Below are 22,955 nucleotides of genomic sequence, written 5' to 3' on the forward strand. Positions count from 1 at the left end.
TTGTATGCAATATTTCCCTTGAGGAGTTTCGTTTGTTAGTATAAGCCTAAGCCTCACTACTACTACATATGAGCTTATACTACTAATGTTATTTCTATGCTATTACTTTACATAGTTATATACACACTGTCTACATAAATCAGTTACTTAGTTATTAGTCTTTCTTTGTGAAGGAATACATTATACTCGTATATTTTCCAATTGTTTTCCTCCCGATTTTTCAACTTCTTTGCTCACGAATTGCACCATATCGTAGAGTTAAGTATATGGTAATGATTGTTTTTGAAATGACAAAAACAATGTTACGCAAGTTCCAAGAGACGTTAGCTGCAAGAAACTTATCCCATCAGTAAACAACACTTTCGTACACTAAGGAAATGAGCTATAGTGTATAACAACATTAGTAATGAGATATTTATTTATGGAATATGAAAGAAGTCGTTAAAATCTTTTGGAACAACTAACTGAACTAAAGTACCCCGTCAGTAAATTACATATACTAATTTTAACACCCCTTTCCGCTGTCTAGAGGGTAGCGCGTACACCTTTGGTACACGGTCGTGACTACGATTTGTGATGGGAAATCCTTAAATCTGAATAGCGTTACGGTGTTTCAAATTCCACTTCAAAAGTACAAGTCTCATACAGCCTCGGTGCTGAAAAGGGACGCTAAAGTCTAATCAACGAATCTAAATACTAAAAAAAGAAAAGAGGGCATAATTTTGAGTGTCTTTGTGGTGTTCCCAAATGTAAGTTCTAGCATACTTTCTCTAACGTAGCTAGGTGGAGTCACTAAACAGGATAATTTGTAATCATTTCCCAAGCTGAAGTGAGTACGTGAACAGTGACTGGTCGCAGTTTCCGGTGACCTTTGAAATATAAATGGTATTTCACCGCCCACAAAAAAGGAGTGATCGGGTATTGTTTATATTCTCAGTGAAATTAGCCTTCGAAAGTATACTTTGAATGTCGGTAATAATGTAAAATTTCCTGCAAAACATGGGAACTAACTAGAGGAATCCCTCTTCTAAACACATTGGGATTCCCTTATATTTTTCTACTAGATGAGAATAATTCAATGGGTTTGTATCTTCACAAGGAGAGACGCTCCCTTGTAGAATATTTCGAACGCACGTTAGGAATACTTTATACATATATGTCTAGATTCCAAAAGAGTCAAATTAATCTCTGACGGAAAGAATGAAATTCATTTTCTGACTGTACACATCTCATTTATTTACAAGTACAAAGCACGAGAAATATACAGGGTGTTTCAAAACAACACCGACAACGTTTGGCGGGATGATTCCTGACATCAAGATAAGACAAAAAGTATAGACCAACCTGGGTGCACAAATGATTCCTTTCGGAGTTATAGGCTGCTGAAAACACGGAAAAATGAACTTTAAAGGTTCATAGCTCTAAAACTATGGGACCTACTGCAGTCGGGTCAAGACTTCACTCAGGAACTAGACCCTAATACTTGCACTATCCAAATATCCATGGTTCAGAATCCCAAGGTACTCACGCAACAATTTTTATAGAGGGAGTTTGGCTACGGGCATATAATTTGAAGTACTCACCAACTACCTCTATAAAAATTGTTGCGGAAGTATTACGGGATTCTAAAACTTGGATATTTGGATAGAGCACATACTAGTTTCTAAGTGAAGTCTTGGCCCGTCTACGGTAGGTCGCATAGTTTTAGAGCTATGGGCCTTTAAGTTTCATTTCTTCATGTTTTCGGTAGCCTATAATTCCGAAAGGAAGCATTTGTGCACCAAGGTTGGTCTACACTTTTTGTATTGTCTTGGTGTCAGGCATCACCTCTCAAACGTTGTCGGTGTTGTTTTGAAACACCCTGTATATAAAAATATTATCATTAGCTTCCTTCTATCTTCTGGAATTAGCTCCGGGAGATCCCTAGGTCTTTAAAAAAATCATGCAAAATATTGCGTGCTTCTTCACTTTAGTACTGCATGAAGATAATAACTATAAAAGTAGCAATTCTTAGAAAAAATATCATCCTTGTGTTTTAAAAAATCGTACTTGATAAACGGTGTTATATTTTTCGTCAGATTTACTTTTGATGAGCATAGAGATAATGATCATAGTTTTTCCTGTATTATTATTTTCTTTAGCAAAAGTTTCTTCGTAGGCCTTAAAGGCTTATATTCTATTAGATCAGTGGTTCTCAACCTAATTCCTAATACGGCCCCCATTTTATCACATCCTCTTGCCAGTGACCGCCTTATTTCTGGTTTGTTAAGCTTGTGTGGGATTTTTAATATACCTATTGCGGCGATCTTACGATATACATCTCTCTCGATAATAGTAGAATCCATTTCTTGTATATAGTGGATAAAGTAACTTCCCTAAAAGCGAATGGATTGAAACAAAATTTGCCCAGTTCATTCATGTTACAAATATAAAATCTAATCCGTCAAACTGTTTTAAAAATGGAGGACGTTTGGAAATTTGAAACTTCATAACTCCCTTAATTTTGGAGTCATATGATAAGAAAATAAAATCATTTCTAATTTAGGTTTTAAAAACTTAGACAGTTGTTAAAAGAGTTATTGAGTATTTTAAATGACAATGTGCAGCACGAAAATGGAACTGGACATTGCTGCACTAGTGAAATCCTAAGTACCATGCTCAGGTACCTCATTAGCTTTCAATTTTAATTGTGTTTCAATTTGCAGATTTGATACATTTGTATCTTTCTGCTATTTCAATATGCAGTTCTCATTAGTTTCATATCGTAACTCTTTCATTTAAGTTGATTTTCAGACAACTCTGCACTTGTTGAAACTATTTAATAACCCTACTTTGTATTGTTCTTAACAGTATGTATTAAGATAAAAAAGTGCCTATCATAACAAAATTCAAAATAACATTTAAAAACATCTTCCAGTATTAGATTCTAATTATATTTCTCTCTTCCATTTATCTTCGCAACACCATGAAATCCTCTCGCGACCACCTAGGGCTCGCGACTTCCAGGTTGAGAAATCATTTTTTTTTAATGAAAAAGGTACTATATGAAAGTAATGAGAACTGCACATTGAAATACCAGAAAAATACAAATGTAACAAGACCTGTATATTGAAATACAATTAAAGCTGAAAGCTAATGAGATACCTGGGTGTAATTTCACTAGTGCGGCAATGTCCGGTTCAATCTTCATGACGCATATTATCAAGTCATTTTCAACTGATGAGCGATTTCTTGTCTTTGTTTTAATGCTTACATATGGAAGAAAAAACAGTTTCGCACAGGTACGATGCAGCAAATTGAATTATCCATTCGCTTTTAGAGAAGTTATTGTATCCACTATATACAAGCAACTAATTCTACTATTATAGAAATAGATAGATATCGTGAGATCTGTGCAATAAGTATATTATAAATCCCCACACAAGCTTATTACAAACCAGAAATCATAAGACACTGGCAAAAGGATGTGATAAAATGGGGACCGTGATAGGAATTAGGTTGAGAACCACTTATTTAAATTTAGTTCTAAATTACTCCACATCTGTTGAAAATGTTCAGTTTGAGATTTTTTTCTTAACGTCTATTTTTAATGTTCTTAACAGTATGTATAAAAATATACCTATCAGAACAAAATTCAAAATACTATTTAAAAATGTTTTCCAGTATTAAATCCTAATTATATTTATCTCGCAGTCCGTAGATATAGCTACATGCTTCCACGTATATTTGGTCGAAAAGAGAAATCATGTAGAAGAAAGAAAAATATCTTGTCCCCTCAAGAATATCTCAAATTTTAGAAGAGCATGGAACACTAAAAGTTCTTATCAAAAATTGGGAAATTAAAAATCTGAAGTACAGTGCGAGAAAAGTGCTGAAACCCAGTCTTCCATTCAAATTGAATAGCCAGCGTGTTATCATATACACAAAGCAAAGAACCGTAGTTCATGTGTCAGTTAAGAGTACATATTTCGGAGATTCAGGTGAAGTTGATGTCTTGCGAAAAACAAAACAGTGTCATCGAATCCTGTTTTCTTCTACTGTTTTGCAAAGCAAAATATGTTTAGCAAAGAGAAGAACGATGTTTCTGCTCTCTTACAGTATTTTGTTACACTGGATGACGTAAAGGGGTTTTGAAAAAATATTCTAGCAGACTGAACCTCATGTACTAATGCATAAATTGGTACAATATTTTATATGATTATACCAGCGTTGTTACTTTTTGTACTGTTTACATTCTTGGTTTCAGCAAATAGTGTAAAGTAAGTGTGAAAGAACATACTTTTAATATTATTCTTTTACTATACAGTTTGTATTATTACCATGATTACTTCGAATAAAGTTAGCAACAATAAGTCCATGAACAAAATTGTATGAAATAGGTATAAAAATAAAATAAACCAAATAAACAAGTAAATAAATATACACAACAAAATATATAATTGTATCGGCCTGTGTATTTGTATGCATTTACATTTATAGACTTTTGGAAAAACTTAAGTACTACTACTTTTTTATTGCAAAATAAATAATTCCCCTTGATACATTTTATTACGTCATACTATTCGCAAGAGCACTAAGTAATATCAGAGCAAAAGTTAAATCATTTGCCTATCATGATATTTTTTTTAATGAATTTTCTGTAAAATTGAATTTTCTGCACACAGTATATCGAGTTTTGAAAAAAAAAAAGAAAGCGCTCCTCAATTGCAACTGTGATGAGTCGAAGTGTATAGACAATAAAGGCGATCAGTTAATGAGTAAACACTTACCCTTCCTCCTTTTTCCCATCGAATTTCTGGACTTGGCGTTCCTTGTACTTTACATTCTAAGGTAATTGCATCACCATCGCAGCAGCGAATATCTTTCAAGGGATGAACAAAAACAGGGAGCGTTTGTACTTTTCTGAAAGAGAAAATACGTTTTGAATATGATAGGAATTAAATTATTTTAGAAACAGAAAATGGTATAACGTATAATCAATAACCTGTAATTAAAATCATGGCATATTAAAAATTGATAGTAGTAGATTTATCTGTGTTCTATAAACTAAAAAACCTTTCACCTACTTCTGTTTGTAAGAAGAAATTCCACTGTGAACGCAATGTTTCCTCCCACGCAGTGGCATCACCAGGAGGTGCAAGAGAATCGAAAGTTCACCTCACCATAGTAGAAATGTAAAACTGCTTTAGTAAGGCAAAAGTCACGAACGGTAAATTCGTGAAAACAGAAATTAGACAAGAAACAAACTGTAAGAAAGTGAAAAATTTAGATTTACCCCACTCTTGCTCATTGTAACACTATTTTTTTTTCAATTTCTCTTCTGTCAATAACGCAGTAACTCGAAATATTTATATGCCATAATTTGATGGTCTTCGGCGTGCACGCTACCGACAGCAAGAATGGGAAATGTATGGCTCAGGGCTGTAAATTATACTAGGCGACAGTGATTTCTTTTTTACCATTTCATGTGCATTTTATGAATTCCAATCCTGTAAGTTTAAAAATGCTGAAAAAATCACCGTATCACTCACCGTTTCTGCACAAATCACGTGAATGTATATCATCAATATTACACATTAAATGTAGTTTATACATTATGTTAGCGTTGCTTTGTTTTCAACCTTTGTGCCTTTGCACCTTGATTAATGTTCAGAATTTTTGGATAAACCGGTACCCGCCCGCCTAACCATTGCCCAATGCAGTCACTTTTACCAAATCGAATGAAAGCTTAGTGTAGCTCTAGACTGTTCGACTAATTTGTCATCTTTCGCCTTATGAACAGTTAGAACCCGTACCTGTTATAACTGTTACTCCTAATAGACTCATTAAGGATCCACACATAAAAGATACAACAATTTGTATTACAATAATCACTTGAAACTATTTAAGGTTAGTGACAAAATGTAATGCATTTATACAAATTTCTAACATTCCATCGACTTTTTTGTGCTTCAAAAGGAAAAAGGAAACGAAAGAAAAACATTTAAAGTCAAAAGTATATATCTTACTCTTCAAATATCTGACTTTTTAACTGATACCATTCGAGAGTAGAAGTGTACCTGCGTGGCTAACAAGGGGAAAGCAGACTTTGGTAAGTGAATTTCGGGGCAATCTTTCGCGAGGTAGTAGTGCATATTTAGTGTTAATTTAAACTGGGAGAGCGCAATAGCCAGATATAGCGGAAAAACTGCGTCTTGAAGTTTCCGACTTGCCGCATAATTGACACAACGTGTCCTGTTATCAGGTGATGGCGTGTCAGAGTTACGAACATCTGCGACTGACGTGCAAAGGGTCCCGGGTTCGATTCCCTCTCGAGTCAACATTTGTTTCTTTTAACGAATAAAGTAGCAATTTGTAACTACAAGTAGAATATTAATTCGCTATATGTTTATAATGTATAAAACAATAGAAAGTTCAAATCAGTTGTAAAAGCTTGCAATATCCCATGCTAGCAGAAAAATGTAACCTATTCCGTAAATATATTGATATCATGAGTTATTGCTAACACAGTAGTTGTGTAAGAAAATGTTCTTGACGCTTTGTGTCTATATCTGTGGACAGTGTGCGAATTACAAGAGGATGATTATAGCATACATTACAAAATGGGATTTCCACCTTATCCCAAAGGCGACCTACCCTTTATAGACCCTCGATAAAGATTTTTATATATACTTGCTAAATAAAGTGGCTAAATTTCTCTTAAGTATTTAAGTTTTCAATTAAACTATACACAGAACAATTCGTGTATTTTGCAAATTTTTGTTGGTAGTAGCTTTTTAAGGTGGGTGTAAGGTTTGGTAAAAAGAAATTACAGCTATATTACTGGTTTGTCATGGCTGTCTTCTGTAATCAATCTCAAGTAGTACCCTGATATCCTCCTAAGTTTGTGATGAGGATCTTAAATTGTGTTTCTGCCTTTTGGTATTAGTCTACATGGTTGATGGTTTCATCTAGTGGATAACCTGAAGAAGGTAACTATTTTTCTTTATACCCCCCCCCTCTCTGACCAATTGGTATGGCACCCTCCCAATCACTTGCGTATATTAGTATAATGGTTTGTTGTACCACTGACCTTGAAAACGCGTTAATAATAATTCGTATATTAATTTATTAGGCAGCAAACAGCATACACAGCCACAGATACGACTGGGAAGCAGGTATATGACACATGCAATAAAATCCATCTAACAATGTTACAGAATATATCTAACAACAGGTAAATTACACTTGCAACACAAAAGCAGCAAGTGTAGTCGAAATAATGAAAATCACTAAACAATTAAACTTAGAAATGATTTTATAGTGGGATAAAATATGACACATGATAAATAAAAAGTGGGATTACAAGAAAAGAAATTCATACAATTAACCCTCGCACTACCTAGGTATTTTTTGTAATGCGAATTACAAAGGGTATTTTGTACCCATTTTTAAGATTAAATATATCTCGCAAGAAAAACAAGTTAGAAGCTCTCATAAAAATCTAAAGAGTCTGAAGTGAACAGTGTACTGAATAAGACTAACAGCTGTTTATTATACCGCCGTCTAGAAGTGACACTTCTAAATGTCAGTTACATCTACCAACGGAGGGTACTTTGTGCCCACCAACTTAAAATGGCAAATTTGTGAGACATACGTGAAACTCTCACAAAAAATCTAGAGTGACTGAAGTGAACAGTACATGGGATAAGAATAACAATCAAGTTCAGAAAAGGGGGGATACAGCTATTTATTATACTGTAATCTAGAAGTGACACTTCTAAATGCCAGTCACAAGAATAAAATAGCAAATTTATGACACACACTAACGTTCAATTCCCACCACTGCAAGGTATACGCTTTAGCTAAACATGTTGAGAAATCACATACTTCTTTTACAATTTTAAAGAAACGATTAGAAGTATAGTTACAAAAAATAAAACATACTGTGGTGGGCACAAAGTACCCCCCTGTGGGTAGTACCAGGGTTAAACAGAACTCATATCACCAATATTGTTGGGTTTGGGTTTTATTGCTACTACCTTTCAAGCTTCAGGGTCAATATTTAATTTTAAGCTCCAATTAAACAAATATATTAACACTGGTGAAATTACTTCAGCCACATGTTTTAAAATGAAAATAGGTATTCGGCATATACCAGATGCAGATTAGATCTTTAAGAATTTAATAGTATCTCATGTTTTTAGTTATAATCAAAGGTGGTTTCCTGTCACAGAAAGTTTCCAATGTTGATTATTTATATTACCAGGAGTTCTAAATGTCTGATAAACTGATGTAAAGTAGGTACTCAGAAATACTAAGTATGCCAACAATCAGTAATCAAGAAATTGTTTTTAACAATCCCAGGTGAAACTTAGTTATTGCCCTTAAATATATATACATCTCCAAAATTTATCGTGATTACTATTTAGCTGATTTTCTAGTTTGTTGTGGTAAATACGTTTGTCGTCTTTCAGTTGAATCTTAAAGGCTTTACGGTAGTTGACAAATAATATTCTTTATAACTGGATGTAATTTTGTACATTTTATGAGCTAAATCCTTAGCCTTTAATAAAGAAATACCAATATTAATACAGGTTCTAGAACTCTATTTCAGATTATATACCATAGCTAATACCAGCACTTTTTTCGAGATCCAAAACCGTCCCATTTATGTCTGTTTTCAGCAAAATATTATGCAAATCAGTATTAGCTATTTGTTGATATAATGTACACTAGGGCGGCTCGAAAAAATCGAAGTCTCTTAGATCTTTTTGCGGTAATGCGGAAAAGTTGTGAACTCCCACCATTAAAAGCTGTGCAAAATCTTACAGCTCTGAATTGATATCTTCTGTCGACTCAGTAGGCCTAAAATTCCCCAAATCGGGCTAAAAATTCTTAAAATACAAAAATCAATAAATAATTAGAAAATCAGTTGATCAGTTTACGGTAGCGCTTAAAAGTTACTATTTTTTAACGACATCACCTACACAAAATTTTGAAATTATAAGAATATCTTCTGCCGCCTCAACGGCCTCAAATTTTGGAAATTGAAGGCAATTTTTTATGTAAATTCTCGTTATACTTACATCATTTTAATGCGAACAGAAACTGTATATTCCACCTTTCAAACATTCGAATTACAAAGGTATTATTGCTCTTGTATATGGCGCATGGTAAACTTTTTTCTACCTTTCAAACAAGCAAATCAGAAAAGCATTGTTGCTTTTGTATCTGCCGCCTGGCCGGCGCCTTTGTTGTGCACGCTTGACTTGCTTGTGCCATAAGAATTGATTTATGCGAATCGTAAAATGTTCTAACATGTTTAATTGCTAAAGTAGTGTCCTTTCAGTATCGCGCATCTTTATACGTGTAACTGCAGCCGTGCCTGTTGCATATGTTTTGTCGTATTGTTTTCTAAGGAAATTGTATTTTAGTTTTGCGTATCTCATAGTCACTTTTATAAAACAAAACATTGGTCAATATTAGAAATGGCAAATTCATCACAGTCAAAGTTTTCACGTCGGAAAATGTTGGAGTGTCCTATTTTTGGGGTGCCAAAGGATTTTGTACGCATGCTGCCAACGTAAGAGAACGTTATAAGATGTTGCGCTCATAAGAGATGGCGTATTGGTTCCGAAACTGATGGAAACAAAGAACCAGTTTTTCAGTTATTGCAGAAAGTGTTGCTTTGGAGATTGAAAATTTATACTTCGATACACCCATTCCTTCAGTTTCACATAAGCGTGTATGTGATATGAACACAGATATCATGGAAAATATCGTTCAATCACGAAAAATATAAAACGTGTTGAAAGAAGCAGGACTACTCGGGAAAATGTCGAGAAGTTTAAAATGGAAGCAAAAAGACTGACATATCTGCTTGTAAATGTACGATTTTTTTTTTAGAGTGTATCTGTCCGAAAGAAAGCGAAGTACCTGTAAACGAACAGACGTTCCTCACTGACCAAAGAACTGAAAGAAAAAATGTTCATTGAAAGTGTTGATGTTCGAGAAACAAAACGACTCAAGAAACGTCAAATCCGAAAGGAAGAGGAGACTATACGTTCGGCAAAACAGGCGTCTGCTGCTTCTTATTCAAGCTATTCAGTCGAGTATGAAGACGAAACTGAAATAGAAGATGTGATGGAAGTGGAGACGGAGAAAGACTAGCAGGACACCAAGGACGACGCGTCTTACACATTTGTAAGCAAATCTCTTCAGCATTCCTTATTGAGTGGACAAATGCGTTTAAAACTGGATCATACAGCTCTTTGTCAGTCAAAGATATGGTGTGTCCAATAGAGCCACGGCTGCTATTACATCGAGTGTTACGCAAGACTTGGGTTTAATATCGGATTCAAATACCAACCTAGTCACAGATAGAAATAAAATAAGGCAAGGCAAGGGAAACGGATACGGATTATCAAGGCAAGGGAAACTCTCCAAGATGAAAATTGTGTTCGCAGATTCGTTATTCCTGCTGTTAACTTTGAAGCTACAGACTATGTAGATTTCATTGACTGGCAAGCTTGTTATGTGACATCGCCTCCAGTCAGATATAAAAAAATCATGAACTTCTGGAAATGATAAAGGACAATGTACCATTGGACGGCTGGGACTTTATGAAATTTCCTACACACACTCAAGCAGTTGAGAGGGTTGTGAAACTAATCAGTGAAGCCTGTGGAAAAACAGTTGGAGCGCAGAACAAGGATGAATTTATTAGAGCAATACTAGAATCCAGTAAACGAATGTCAAAATTTGAGTCCAAGAAAGATTACAAACAATAATGCTTTTATAGTTTGTGTACTTGAAAGATTGAGTAAAGTTTCTACTCTCATTAAAATGAGTAAGTGCAACGTGTATTTATTTAAAAATTTGCTTTCAATTTCATTATTTGGTGCCTTTGAGGAGGCATAAGCTATTAACCTATAATTATAAATACCGTACAGTTGTTATTATTTTAGAAATAACTCTTAAGCAATACCGAAAACTGATCAACTGATTTTCTGATTACTTATTGATATTGTATTTTAAGAATTTTAAGAATTTTTCGTCCGATTCGGGGAATTTTGGGCCTATTGAAGCGACAGAAGATATCAATTCAGAGCTAAGATTTTGCATAGTTTTTAATGGTGGGAGTTCACAACTTTTCCGCACTACCGCAAAAAGATCTGACACACTTCGATTTTTTTCGAGCCGCCCTAATGTACACGTAATACAGAGTGGCCCAAAAGTAGGTATACAGTTTTGTACTGAACGGTTATAACATTTTATATCATTTACTTATTGTTATCCGTACAGGTATTGACTTAGTTTTTTCCTTATCTGTTCTTAATTTATTTTCACTTATACCTTAAGCTCGGAAAAAACCAAAGCAAATAAATTCATTACATTAATAAATTAAAATGTCATACTTGATCGATCCAGATCTGTATATTTGGCAAACAAAAAAAAAAAAAAAGATTGTTCACATAATTTTATTTTAGTTCAACCCACACATCCACTTATAAATTAAAGATCAGGCGTGCAATTCACCATAAAGCTTCTTATTGGTATTAAAGATCCACCACCTATCTGACACGACTCATTATATAACATGTCGACTCTAGAACAGATTTTTGTATGTGTGAAATAATCGTAGTCTTTATTATTGTCTGACAACCAGGTTTCTGTTACCATAATTATATCATATCATATTTGCACTCAGAACAAATATCACTACTCTTAGATCTTAGTCCACGAACATTTTGATACCAAATTTTAAGGTTGGGATTCATCCGCCATGATTCCGCAATTTACCATAGAAAGGTCTAACAAGAATAACTGCAGACAAAATTTGAGGATATTTAATGGGAGAAATCGGATTCGTTCACCTCTACATGAAATGTAGAATAAGAATTACATATTGTTTTCAGTCTGGTGCAGACCACTGTAACGTGTAGACGAAACACACAACTTTTATTGCCTCTACTATTCACAGCCCTGCGGGAAAAGACCCCACCCTCTTCCCCTTTTAGAATAGAAAATTATAAAAGGAGAGAGAAGGAAAATTCCACTCCCCCACGACTGAGAATAATGAAGACGCAGTAGGATGATTCAAGAACTGGAATAGGCTTATTGTAAAACTTCAAAAGAGAAATATTCTACGTCTAGTAATACTACTAGGTAAATTCTACGACTACTTGCGAAGTCAAAAGAGTTTTTAACATGCAAAGTTTTATTGTAACAAAATATCTGAATTTTGTATATAGAACGTAAATAACCATTTAACAAGTAACAAATAAGGGTAGTTTAAAAAACGGTAAACGTAAATTGAAAATCTCTGATACTAACAACTTTCAAGCCTACAAAATGAACAATTCTTTTAAGAAGAAGTCTTCCAATTGAATAGGAATGCTGAATCTAAGTTACTCCAATAATAATTATTCTTTATGAAAAATAGTAAGCTTTTACAGTAATTTTTCAATTGTGTGAAACTCTCCCTTACTGCAAAACTATTTCCGAAGCATGAAAATGTGGGAGGAAAAGAACCAAATATAAATGGGCCTAGTAGCAGGTTACAACTAACAAAATTACCTCCCAATTTCTTTCGTTTCCTTTTGGCTTTTAACTGAAAGCTACAAGAATAATCATTCATTCAATAATATTCTCTTGCCTATAAGTTGTAATATGGAAGTATGAAATACTACAATAACTCTTCTTATTATAACAACATTGTGGAAATCCTTATGTAAAAAAAAAAAAAAAAAAAAAAAAAAGTTTCAACATTTTTAACTATACAGAAGCTTGCTTGCATGTTCCTTTCGAAAACTACTATGTAAGTTAATATTCTCTCTCTCTTTTTTTTTTCCTAATTCAGAAAATTTCCTTCCGTTAAACTCAATAAATCTCATATAGCCTTCAGTAATATTAATAGTCACTTCAGCTACATTGAGTTTCTTTTCAATTTCTGCGCTAGTAACTAACAGGTTGAATCTTGTCGCAAACATAGTTTTTCCTTAATTTATCACAAGATTTGAATAAAAACTAAATCTCATTTTTCTAACCTTTATAGGTACACTCATGTCCAAAATGATTGTCGCATATCTATAACTGTCTTTTTGTAAGAATAAAATTTGATAACGATTTTGCATGGTACTTTTAATGCTGATATGTGTATAATCCAGAAATTCATATTTGTGGTAAATTTCATAGGAAAAGAATTATAAATACGGAAATTAGAACAAGTAAAAGAAAATGTTTCTAAATGGACAAAAAAAAGTTTTTTTCGTTTTATTGTTCTTTTGACATGAAATTTGCCGCACACATGTCTTTGCCGATTATACACATACTAATATTATAAGAAATACCAGGCGAATTCGTTATCAAATTATATTCCTAGAACAAAATATTTATAGACATGCGACAATAATTTTGGACATGAGTGTACCTATATATGGACAGCTTATCATAATAATTGTAATCTCCACCTCTTTCTTCCCGTCCCTTTTCTTCCTTTCTAGATCAAATACCAAAGAACGCTGAGATACGAGTCTAATTATTTTAAATAAAAAGTTCAAATATAAAATTTTATATCTCTAACCTTCATATGAGATTCAGAGATATGAGCATCTTATTATAATAATTGTAATCCCGATAACTTTTCCCCTTCCATCCCGTTTTCTTCTCTCTTAGGTCAAATATCTAAAAACGATGAAACACGTGCCCATATTTTAAGAGAGAACACAGAATTTCACGTCTTTAAGCTTCAGAACTTCCGAGAGTATGCAGCCTCCTTCAGTACCGGTTTGCATCAATGTAACGCAACATTTGCGTTTCAGTTTGCGGTAATCGACATAGAAATTATAATAGGTTTTGACATTCTTTTTACGTTGCGTTACAGAGTCTGCTATAGCATGTGGCCCAAGGATATCTTATTGTAATAATTCCCACCCATATTTCTCCCTTCCTCTTCGAATTAAAAAAAAAAAAATAAAACTTCCTAACTTACGGACAAATACTATGTAATGTTCAAGTTTCTATCTTAAGTGTTTTGGTCTAAGTGTTGATCAGTCATTCAATCCGGACTTCTTCCTTTATGTATATAGAGATAGACTAAGCGTCACACAGGGGCGTAACTACAATGGCGCAAAACCCCGCAAATGCGGGGGCCCCAATACTTCCGAGGGGCCCTTCACCTTAGTCCCTAATAGGTCGAATCAACATGCTTTTCAGTTTTGTATTAGTCGGCAATGTTCTGCCACCCTTTCATTTTTTCGGCAATATCTGAAGGAAGAAGCAATTAAACTGTGTGAAAAGTGGAATATTCAGACATTATTTAGATGCAAGCGATTCGAAAAGGTCAAACGTTATTTTGATGAGTTGTATGAAGATAGTTGTCTCACTGACAGTGAATCAAACTTTAGAATTAGTATCTATTAAACTATTAGGCATACTAAAATCAGTTACATTGTCCTTTTATACCTATGTGTGATACAGTATCCAAAATTTTCCTTTTTGTTTCCTGACAATATAATTCGTCTCACTGATGATGAAATTCTAAGAAAGGCACATATATTTCAAACAACTTACAGTTGTGATATTGGTTCTTCGTTTTCGATTGAAGTAATTTGCTTTGTGAAACGTCTGAAATCTGAAATAAGTGTTCAGAATTCTGTGTTTGACCTAACAAGGCTCTTAATTGTGAAATATAAGTCATTGGCGTCTAGCGTTTCAGAACTTACTACCGCGTATTTGTTGTTTCTGACGCTCCCTGTCTTGTCAGTTCTGCGGAGAGATCGTTCCCAAAATTGAAATTAATTATAATAAAGAAACTTGTGAGAAGGATAATGGCCCAAAATAGATTTAGTAATCTAGCACTGCTCTAAATAAATGCGGAAGAAGCTGAAAAAATTGATTACGGGAGTTAGTAAAGGATTTTGCTGACAGGAAAGCAAGAAGGAAACCATTCAATTAATTCATGCTACTTTTCATGAAGACTGACTGCAAAAGAGGTAAGTCCATCTTCTATTCTTAAGCTTATTGAATAAATTATATGTATAACAAAGTGGTTTCCATTTATGAATATTTATGCCTATTAGTTGCATGCATTTACTTTCATTATACACAGACACAGGGAAGTATGGTGATTTATTTTTATATATAATTTCACAAATAATGTTAAGGCGAGGGCCCTGGGTATTCTCTTCCGCGGGGCCCATAAAACGTAGTTACGCTACTAGCGTCACACTAATATTTGTTATTTTTGATTAGTTTAGTTCATTATACGTTAGGTTAGTTGCTAAGGTTATTAGTTACTACAGTAGTTATAAGCAGTGACAATTTCAGAAGATTTTCTTCGATGGGAGTTGGAATAACTTTCATTCACGAGGAGTGAAATAAGTACTGCGAAAATAGTGGTAGCCCAAGTTGAGCAAAATTGGAGATATAGACCCTACTCTGCGGGAGAATTTCTCCTGGGTTATAGTCGGAAGTCATCATTGGTTACCAGTCTTAGACGTGATGCTGGTAAATACATGAAATAATAATAATAATAATAATAATAATAATAATAATAATAATAATAATAATAATAATAATCTTTAGTTTCAAATTTGGGTTCCCAATTACACAAATGTCGCTGGTTTCCGGGTTTACTTTCAGTTCAATCTTTGAAACTTATAAAAGTCGGATACCTCCTTCGTAATCACTACGTTGTATAAGGATGTATAACTCAAACTTTATATTATATATATATATATATATATATATATATATATATATATATATATATATATAATAGCTATTGCTTCTAAAGTATTTCAATGGTTCGTATCTCAATACACCCCTTTCACAACCATGGTTGCGGTCTTGATTAAAACACGTTGTTCTTGTATTAATTAAATTTATTTTAATTATATTTTTAAGTTTCCTACTAATTTCAATTAACTTGCTTTCCAAAGATACCCTAAATTTTCAATGACGTTATAACCCATTAACTTCTGTGGGCATACCTGCTACAAACTACAGATTTAAATATTCGATAAAGCATTTCAGTAGTAGGTAAAGTAGTAGCCATAATACTCTTATGAACGCAGTTAATTGCAAGGGAACAGCTATATTAGAACACTAAAACAATTATTATTAATAATAACGAGTAACGAGTAGTTAATAGTGACTATAACAACTATTTCCTACAGAAAGACCTGAACACAATAAATATGTGTGTAAAAATAATTTATTTCAAATCACCATAAATAAAACAAAATGTACGACGTATATAACTAAATACAACATCATGTTATTAAATACGAGGTCAATGGTGTAGAAATAGAAAAAAAAAACAGACATTATGAAGCATCTGGGAATCTCAGGTAAAATTTTGTCCCTATATAAATGATATGCAAAGAGCAAGAAAGGGCAATAGGATTTTTTTTATTTCAGAACGATAAAATGTATAATTATATGAATTATTTGTAAGATCTAAACTATAATTTGATTCTGTAATATGGAATAGTAAATCTAAAACTCTAACAAATTGACAGTATTCTTTGCATGGACGCGACTATAGCGCCGCAAGAGATTTTTTGATCTAGTGCCATTTAGGTCTTGTGCCGCGAAAGGACTTTAGATCTTGTGTCGTTTAGGTTTTACGCCGCGTCCTCGGACTACCTCTGATTTTTACTATTCTTCTTATTATTATTATTCTTCATTATATTATTATTATTTACTCAATAGCATTCCAGATAGAAACGGATGAGGCTATTTAGGAGGAATGTGATATCTTTCAAATTGTTAGTTTAACGATGAGTTTCAGTATCTACTGCAGTGTTCCGTAACCTTTTTCTAGTCGTAGCACAACATAAATTATTCATGATTCGACACAGCACATGAAACCCTTATTCCCCTTTAAAATTTTACTATATGATTATACGAAATGTTCAAAGTGGGGGGAAAAGTGGAGGCGGTATGCTTTATTACAATTTTAAATCGACATCCTGCTATCTAAATGTTGAAATACAGTAGCGGTATGTTGCCTACAAGATTGCATTTCACTTTATATCATGACTGAAAAGCACTGGAGAGCTTCTCTTTAGTTACGTGGGAAGAGGTCATGGAGAGTCTTGGATTTCCCACTAACAACCATCTGAAAAAAATCCTGTTATGTTGTATTATAGAGAATTATACACGAAAATGCTCAAAAACCTAGTTTTTATATTAACAATTTCCTGCGGGAATGCTTCCTGACCCCCTACTCGACTGAGGCGTATTCCAAACTCTCGGAAGAACCACCTCCATAGTAGATAACTCCTAAATCCGCTCATGCTCAAAACACGACATTTATATGAATTAAGACAAGAAAACACACACACATTATATATATATATATATATATATATATATATATATATATATATATATATACGAAAGAAACCAATTGAATATGGCACGTCAAAATATAAACTAGGTGAACGAGCTACTTTGAAGACACCTCTTTTAAAGACAAAAAGAAATGCCGGTGATGTCAACTTAGAAAATTTCTACATAAAAAATAAAATATTTTACATTCAAAACTATTCGTCAATTACTGTTGCATAAAAATGGATTTATCAGAAGTATTTAGCACCTACTCTCCCGTGACGGTATGTCTTGATACAAAAAAAAAGGCGGAATGGCATACAATCGCATACCGTCTCACTTCGACTACTAATAAGACACTATTAATATAAATGTGTATTGCATTCAACCTATTCTTCTTCTTCTTATTATTATTATTATTCAGTCTTGGGAAGTAACATGTTACTTTTTAAGCAACGTTTCCTGGTAACGCGTTACATTTTTCCAAAGTAACTGTAACGGTAACGCGTTACAAATTTTTAAGTAACGTACCTAGTTTGCGTTACTTTTTTTTTTTTTTTTTTAACATTTCGGATGAGTAACTACATCGGAAACAAATGTTTCTTTCCTGTAAATGAATTTCTCAGAGTGAAGCAATGGAGCATGAACTATGTCAGTGGCCGATAGTTAGTCACCGACACAGAGAAACAGAGAATATCTTAGTGCCACTTGCTGTATTTGGAAGATGAATATAGCATCAGGGAAATTACGTGTACTGATTACAAGCACCTCTAAGATTTTGACAGCTCCAAATCAATACATTCAGTGAGTGAACTGCAAGTGTAATGGTAGTCAAGTTTACTTTGATTGTTGTTGTTTTTATAAAGATGGAGAACGTTCACACATTTGAAAGAATATTTTTTTCTTAAATCAGAGGGTGATGGTGGACATAATTTAAAAGTAAAGTATCTGAAGTGTCCCGGCGGCAATTATTTATCAACAGCTAGGGTGCCATAATTAGCGATATACAGTAAGGTATTAATATGAATAAACTATGACTGATGAGCACACCTACTTTACTACTAGAAAATAGTTTGTTTATGGAATGCACTACTGGAGTTCTTTCAGATCAGTTTGCCTATCTTGAAGTTCCGCTGATTATAAAGTTTGGAACAACTAGCTTTATAGTGCAGTCGCTTGGCACAAAAATATTTCTATTGTGGATACCAGTATGAAACTTGGCACATTTATTAACTATAACATGTTGAATGAAAATCCGCCGGGACACAATACCGATGATCACCCCGTAGGACAGAATTCAAGATGGCGTCCAAAATGGCGGCACAAACTGAAAATACTCCAATTTTGTCGTTCTTCGGGTCAGTTTATATGTTCATTGGCATGCTAAATTCAAATAACGCGCTTTTAAAAATATTAAGGTAATAGATTTACAAATATAAAGAATTATGGCATATTTACATCCATTTTAATGCAAAATTAAACATGCTATTTACTGTAATAACAACGAAAAAATAGTTTTTAAAATTTTGAATGACGTGTTCAGACCTTATAAGTAAATCCAAAGGTATTATTGTAGTTAAGTGTTAACTATGTGTTTTTAAGTAATCTTATGTTGTTTAAGTAATCTCAGTAATCTGATGGACTGATATATTAGTTGATGCTAGAGTAACATCAACTGGACGAGATGAATCGCTTCTATCGTGCTCTCATGTCAAGTGCGCTCGCTATGCTCACAAGCAACAGTGGCTACACTATATATTTTGAAAACAGAAGCATACGAAGCATATAAATATATCAATGTCTCTGAAGGAATGTCATTTAGATTTTAATGAATGGTGTAATCTACGCAATGAAGAATCTCCGCAATTTATTTTCTGGTCAATAACTATGGAACTACAGATTCTATTGCTCTCTTTCTTACAAAGTGTGCGTGAAGGAAATTTTGTACAATTCAAAACTATTCTGGAAGATATATGTCCCTGGATGTTTTAGATCACACAAACTATGCCCGCTGGTTGCCAGTTTTCATCAAAACACTGAAAGAACTGGAGATGCGCCATCCGTTTATATATAAAGAATTCATGAAAGGTAAATTCGTAAGTCAGAAGAGCAATCGAGCATTTTCAGCAATGGCGGATGACCATTTGCATGAGCAAAATAACAAACTAGTTAAAGGAATTGGTAGAGCAATAGGACTTTTTAACAAACCTGCTGCACTTTTGAAATGGATGGTTGCAGGGCCAGATGTTGTAAAAATGATATCTGACTTTGAAGAACAGTTTTCATTTTTCGATGGTGAAGAAGATGCAGGTAATGAAAATGACGTACAACATAAGGGAAGCAGCAAAGCTTTTGAAAGAGATATAAGGAACACGTTTTAGATGTTGTAGCTTCCTTTAGAAACTATGGTAACCCATTTGAAGAAGATATATTAACAACAGCAGTTAGCAAAATATGTGCAACTAAAGATGCAGAGAAGCCAGGAATCTTGGAAGATGTCTGTATGAAAATTTTGTACAAGAGAGGTTGATTGAAGGGAAAACATCAATTCATACAGCTATCAAAAAGTGTAATTTAGTGTTATTTAACAACAAAATGTCAAAGGGGAAATCTAAACTTCAAATGCAAACAACAGTCCTTAGAAAGGACGCAAATATATTATGCAAATTGTATGTGGCGAGTCAGATTAGGCAACCTGACGTTACAACATTTTTTTCTCACGAAGCTCACCCATATCCTCCCTCTATTAGCGAGTTCGGCAAACTTCGCAAACCATCAAGAAAGTCTGACATTATTACCTGTTTATCTTCAGATGTTTGTGAGAATCATACAGTGACTGTAGTATTTCATTTTGCTCGGCTATTGTTATAGATGGTGCTGCCCTTATGCATTTTCTTACTCCAGGTTCATCTAAAACATTTGGAGAATTTGCAACCAAAATATTTCTACCTGCCGTAGAATCTCACCTGCAGAAATTTGATAGAGTTGATACAGAATTTGTCAGATACTTGGCAAGAAGTCGTAAGGTTGACACTCGTTTGAAACGAGGTTCTAGAGAAAAAATATTAATCAAAAGAACAACACCATTCCCAAGGGTATTTAGGAAATTTTTGCAAGTTGATGAAAATAAAAAGCAAAATTTCCACTTATTTGCTTCTGAAATTGAATCACTGAAAGTTGGTTATAAGGTTGTTATTTGCACTGATGAAGATCTCATAATTTGCGTAGGATCCTACCATAACAACCACCAACTGTCTCCTTGTTCACATGAAGAAGCAGATACAACAATTCTTCTACATGTGAAAGATGCAGTTTTATGTGGCCACAAAAATGTTGTAATTTCAACAGTAGATTCAGATGTAATAATTGCTGCAGCGGCCCTGAAGGAGTTGTAGGCTCTCGATTTGCAGAACTTGTACTTTATTTACGGTGTTGGGAAAAACAGAAAACAGTTTTCACTCTGTGAAATGTTACAAAATTTATGTCCTGAAACTTGTGAAGCATTGCCGTTTTTTCATGCTTACATGGGTTGTGACACAGTATCTTCTTTTCATGGGGTTAGTAAAACTAAAGCTTGGAATGTGTGGAAGACACTGCCAGAACTAACGGACGTCTTTTTTCGATTGCCTACCTCATTCATTTTATCTGATGATGATTTTGATATGATGCAGTATTTTACAGTGCTTATGTATGACACAATCAGCGCAACAAAAACAGTCAATGAATGGAGAAGGATACTTTTCACACAGAAGAATAGATCCCTAGAAAATATACCCCCTACTGAAGATGCTTTAAGATATCACTTGAAAAGAACAATGTTTCAAGCCAGTGTTTGGAGACAGTGTCTACAGCGTCAGCCTGACATTCCTGATGTTACCGACTGGGGATGGAAAGTCTCAGATTCCCCACCATGACTTACACCATTATGAACAGTTCTTCCAGAAGTATCAATGAAATGTTCGGAATTGACCTGCTGCCACTGCAAAACAATGTGTATGAACAAATGCAAATGTCAAAGCTTGAACATGCAGTGTACCGCCTTATGCTCTTGTGATGGACAATGTATACAGTGAGTGAGTTATTGATAGATGAGACTTTGAGAAGCATTCTATCTCTAGTACAGAGCGATTAAAATATAGTACTCTTTAAAATTGTTCGCAATTTCTTTTAAAAAAAAGAAAGGAAGGAAGGAATATTCATTAAGGTTACATTCTTATTTTAGCAATTTTCGAAATAAAAAATAATAGATTTGAAACACACTTTTGTACATAATTTTATTTTTAATATTCTACTTGATGATGATTATGATGGGTGTTCTGTCCGAGGGCAGGTGGTTGGCCCGAAGGTCCATGGGCAAGGTGAACCCATGGTGGTCTTGCCATTGCCTTCCATAGGATGATGATGACGTTCTAACGACGGCTCCTACAGTTTAATGAAGGATCCGAACCACTTGTCTCCCTACCGGGAATCGCACTCGGAACCCCTTGATTGCAAGGCGACGAGTGGAGCCACTCATCCACCAGGGACACTATATTCTATCTTAACACGCAATAATTTAGTAAATGCTCCCATATTATTTAATTTTACTCCCTTTACTTTCTATTTATCACCCTACTGACAAAGAACTTAATTGCAATCATTATCCCCCTCCCCTCCTTTTATAGAAGCTCCTATGACTTGCGTTTCGGTGGTTTTTTATTGTGTATTACCATCTAAATAAGTATGCCAAATTTCATTCTGGTATCCAGAAAAGAAATATTCTTATTGAAATTTGTACCAAGCGACTGCACTATTAAAAAGCATGTATCGATTTTAGAGTTACTAGCAAGTTTTGATTCACCCCCAGTTCATATGTTCTCATTTTATTAGTTGTAGTGTACGCTTCTCTATATTCTGAATTTTTAGTTTTGCATAACAATATTATTATTATGTAATCAGCTTAATAGAATAATAATAAGCAGCCATTTTTTTTCCAACGCAGTATGACATTTTAGTCAGTGTTATATGAAAATGTTCAAATAGCTGTCAAGTAAGAATTTGTTCTTGCATCTACATGAAACGATTCAGAATGTGCAATATTGCGTAGTCTGCGAAGAACATCAAATTTCCAATAAAATATCTGTCCACATAAAAGCATATAGCAGCGATGCTACGTATTATCAACCTACAATTCTAAACATTTACGATGATTGGGGAAAATCAGAATGTGCAATATTATTATTAATAATAATAGTAACAATGATAGTGATAGTAGTAGTACTAGTAGTACTATGGAAAATTGAAGTAATAAGAATATGTTGTTTTTTCTACGTAATTCAAAGTTCGGACGTAAAAGTAGCGCGTAAGTAACGCGTTACTCTTGGGGGGGGGGGGGCAAGTAACGCGTTACAGTTTTACAAGTAACTTACTCAACACATTATTATTATTATTATTATTATTATTATTATTATTATTATTATTATTATTATTATTATTGATAACTCGAATCGTGCATATTCATAATTTATGAACATAAGTTAAAATTTATTATAGCATATTATTGCAATGGATTTACTAGAAATTTTCGAGGCAAGACGAGAAAAAGCTTCCCGACAATCCCGAGAATCGAAACAAGAAGTGAAACAACCCTCCGA

The 22,955-nt window shown here is 33.9% G+C and overlaps 1 protein-coding gene across 4 annotated transcripts in view; it reads right to left on the reverse strand.

Annotated features, from left to right (window-relative positions):
* LOC145674687 (uncharacterized) overlaps nt 1–22,955 on the reverse strand; it is a 1,315,729-nt gene that overhangs the window by 306,444 nt on the left and 986,330 nt on the right. For all 4 annotated transcript variants that reach the window (XM_081744920.1, XM_081744917.1, XM_081744916.1 and 1 more), the window contains one exon: nt 4,770–4,902. In XM_081744920.1, the coding sequence (XP_081601046.1) occupies nt 4,770–4,902 (133 nt within the window). The remainder of the gene's footprint in view (nt 1–4,769; nt 4,903–22,955) is intronic.

The sequence above is a fragment of the Thermobia domestica genome, chromosome 17 (genome assembly GCF_964235325.1).
Source record: "Thermobia domestica chromosome 17, izTheDome1.hap1.1, whole genome shotgun sequence".
Classification (NCBI taxonomy): domain Eukaryota; kingdom Metazoa; phylum Arthropoda; class Insecta; order Zygentoma; family Lepismatidae; genus Thermobia; species Thermobia domestica.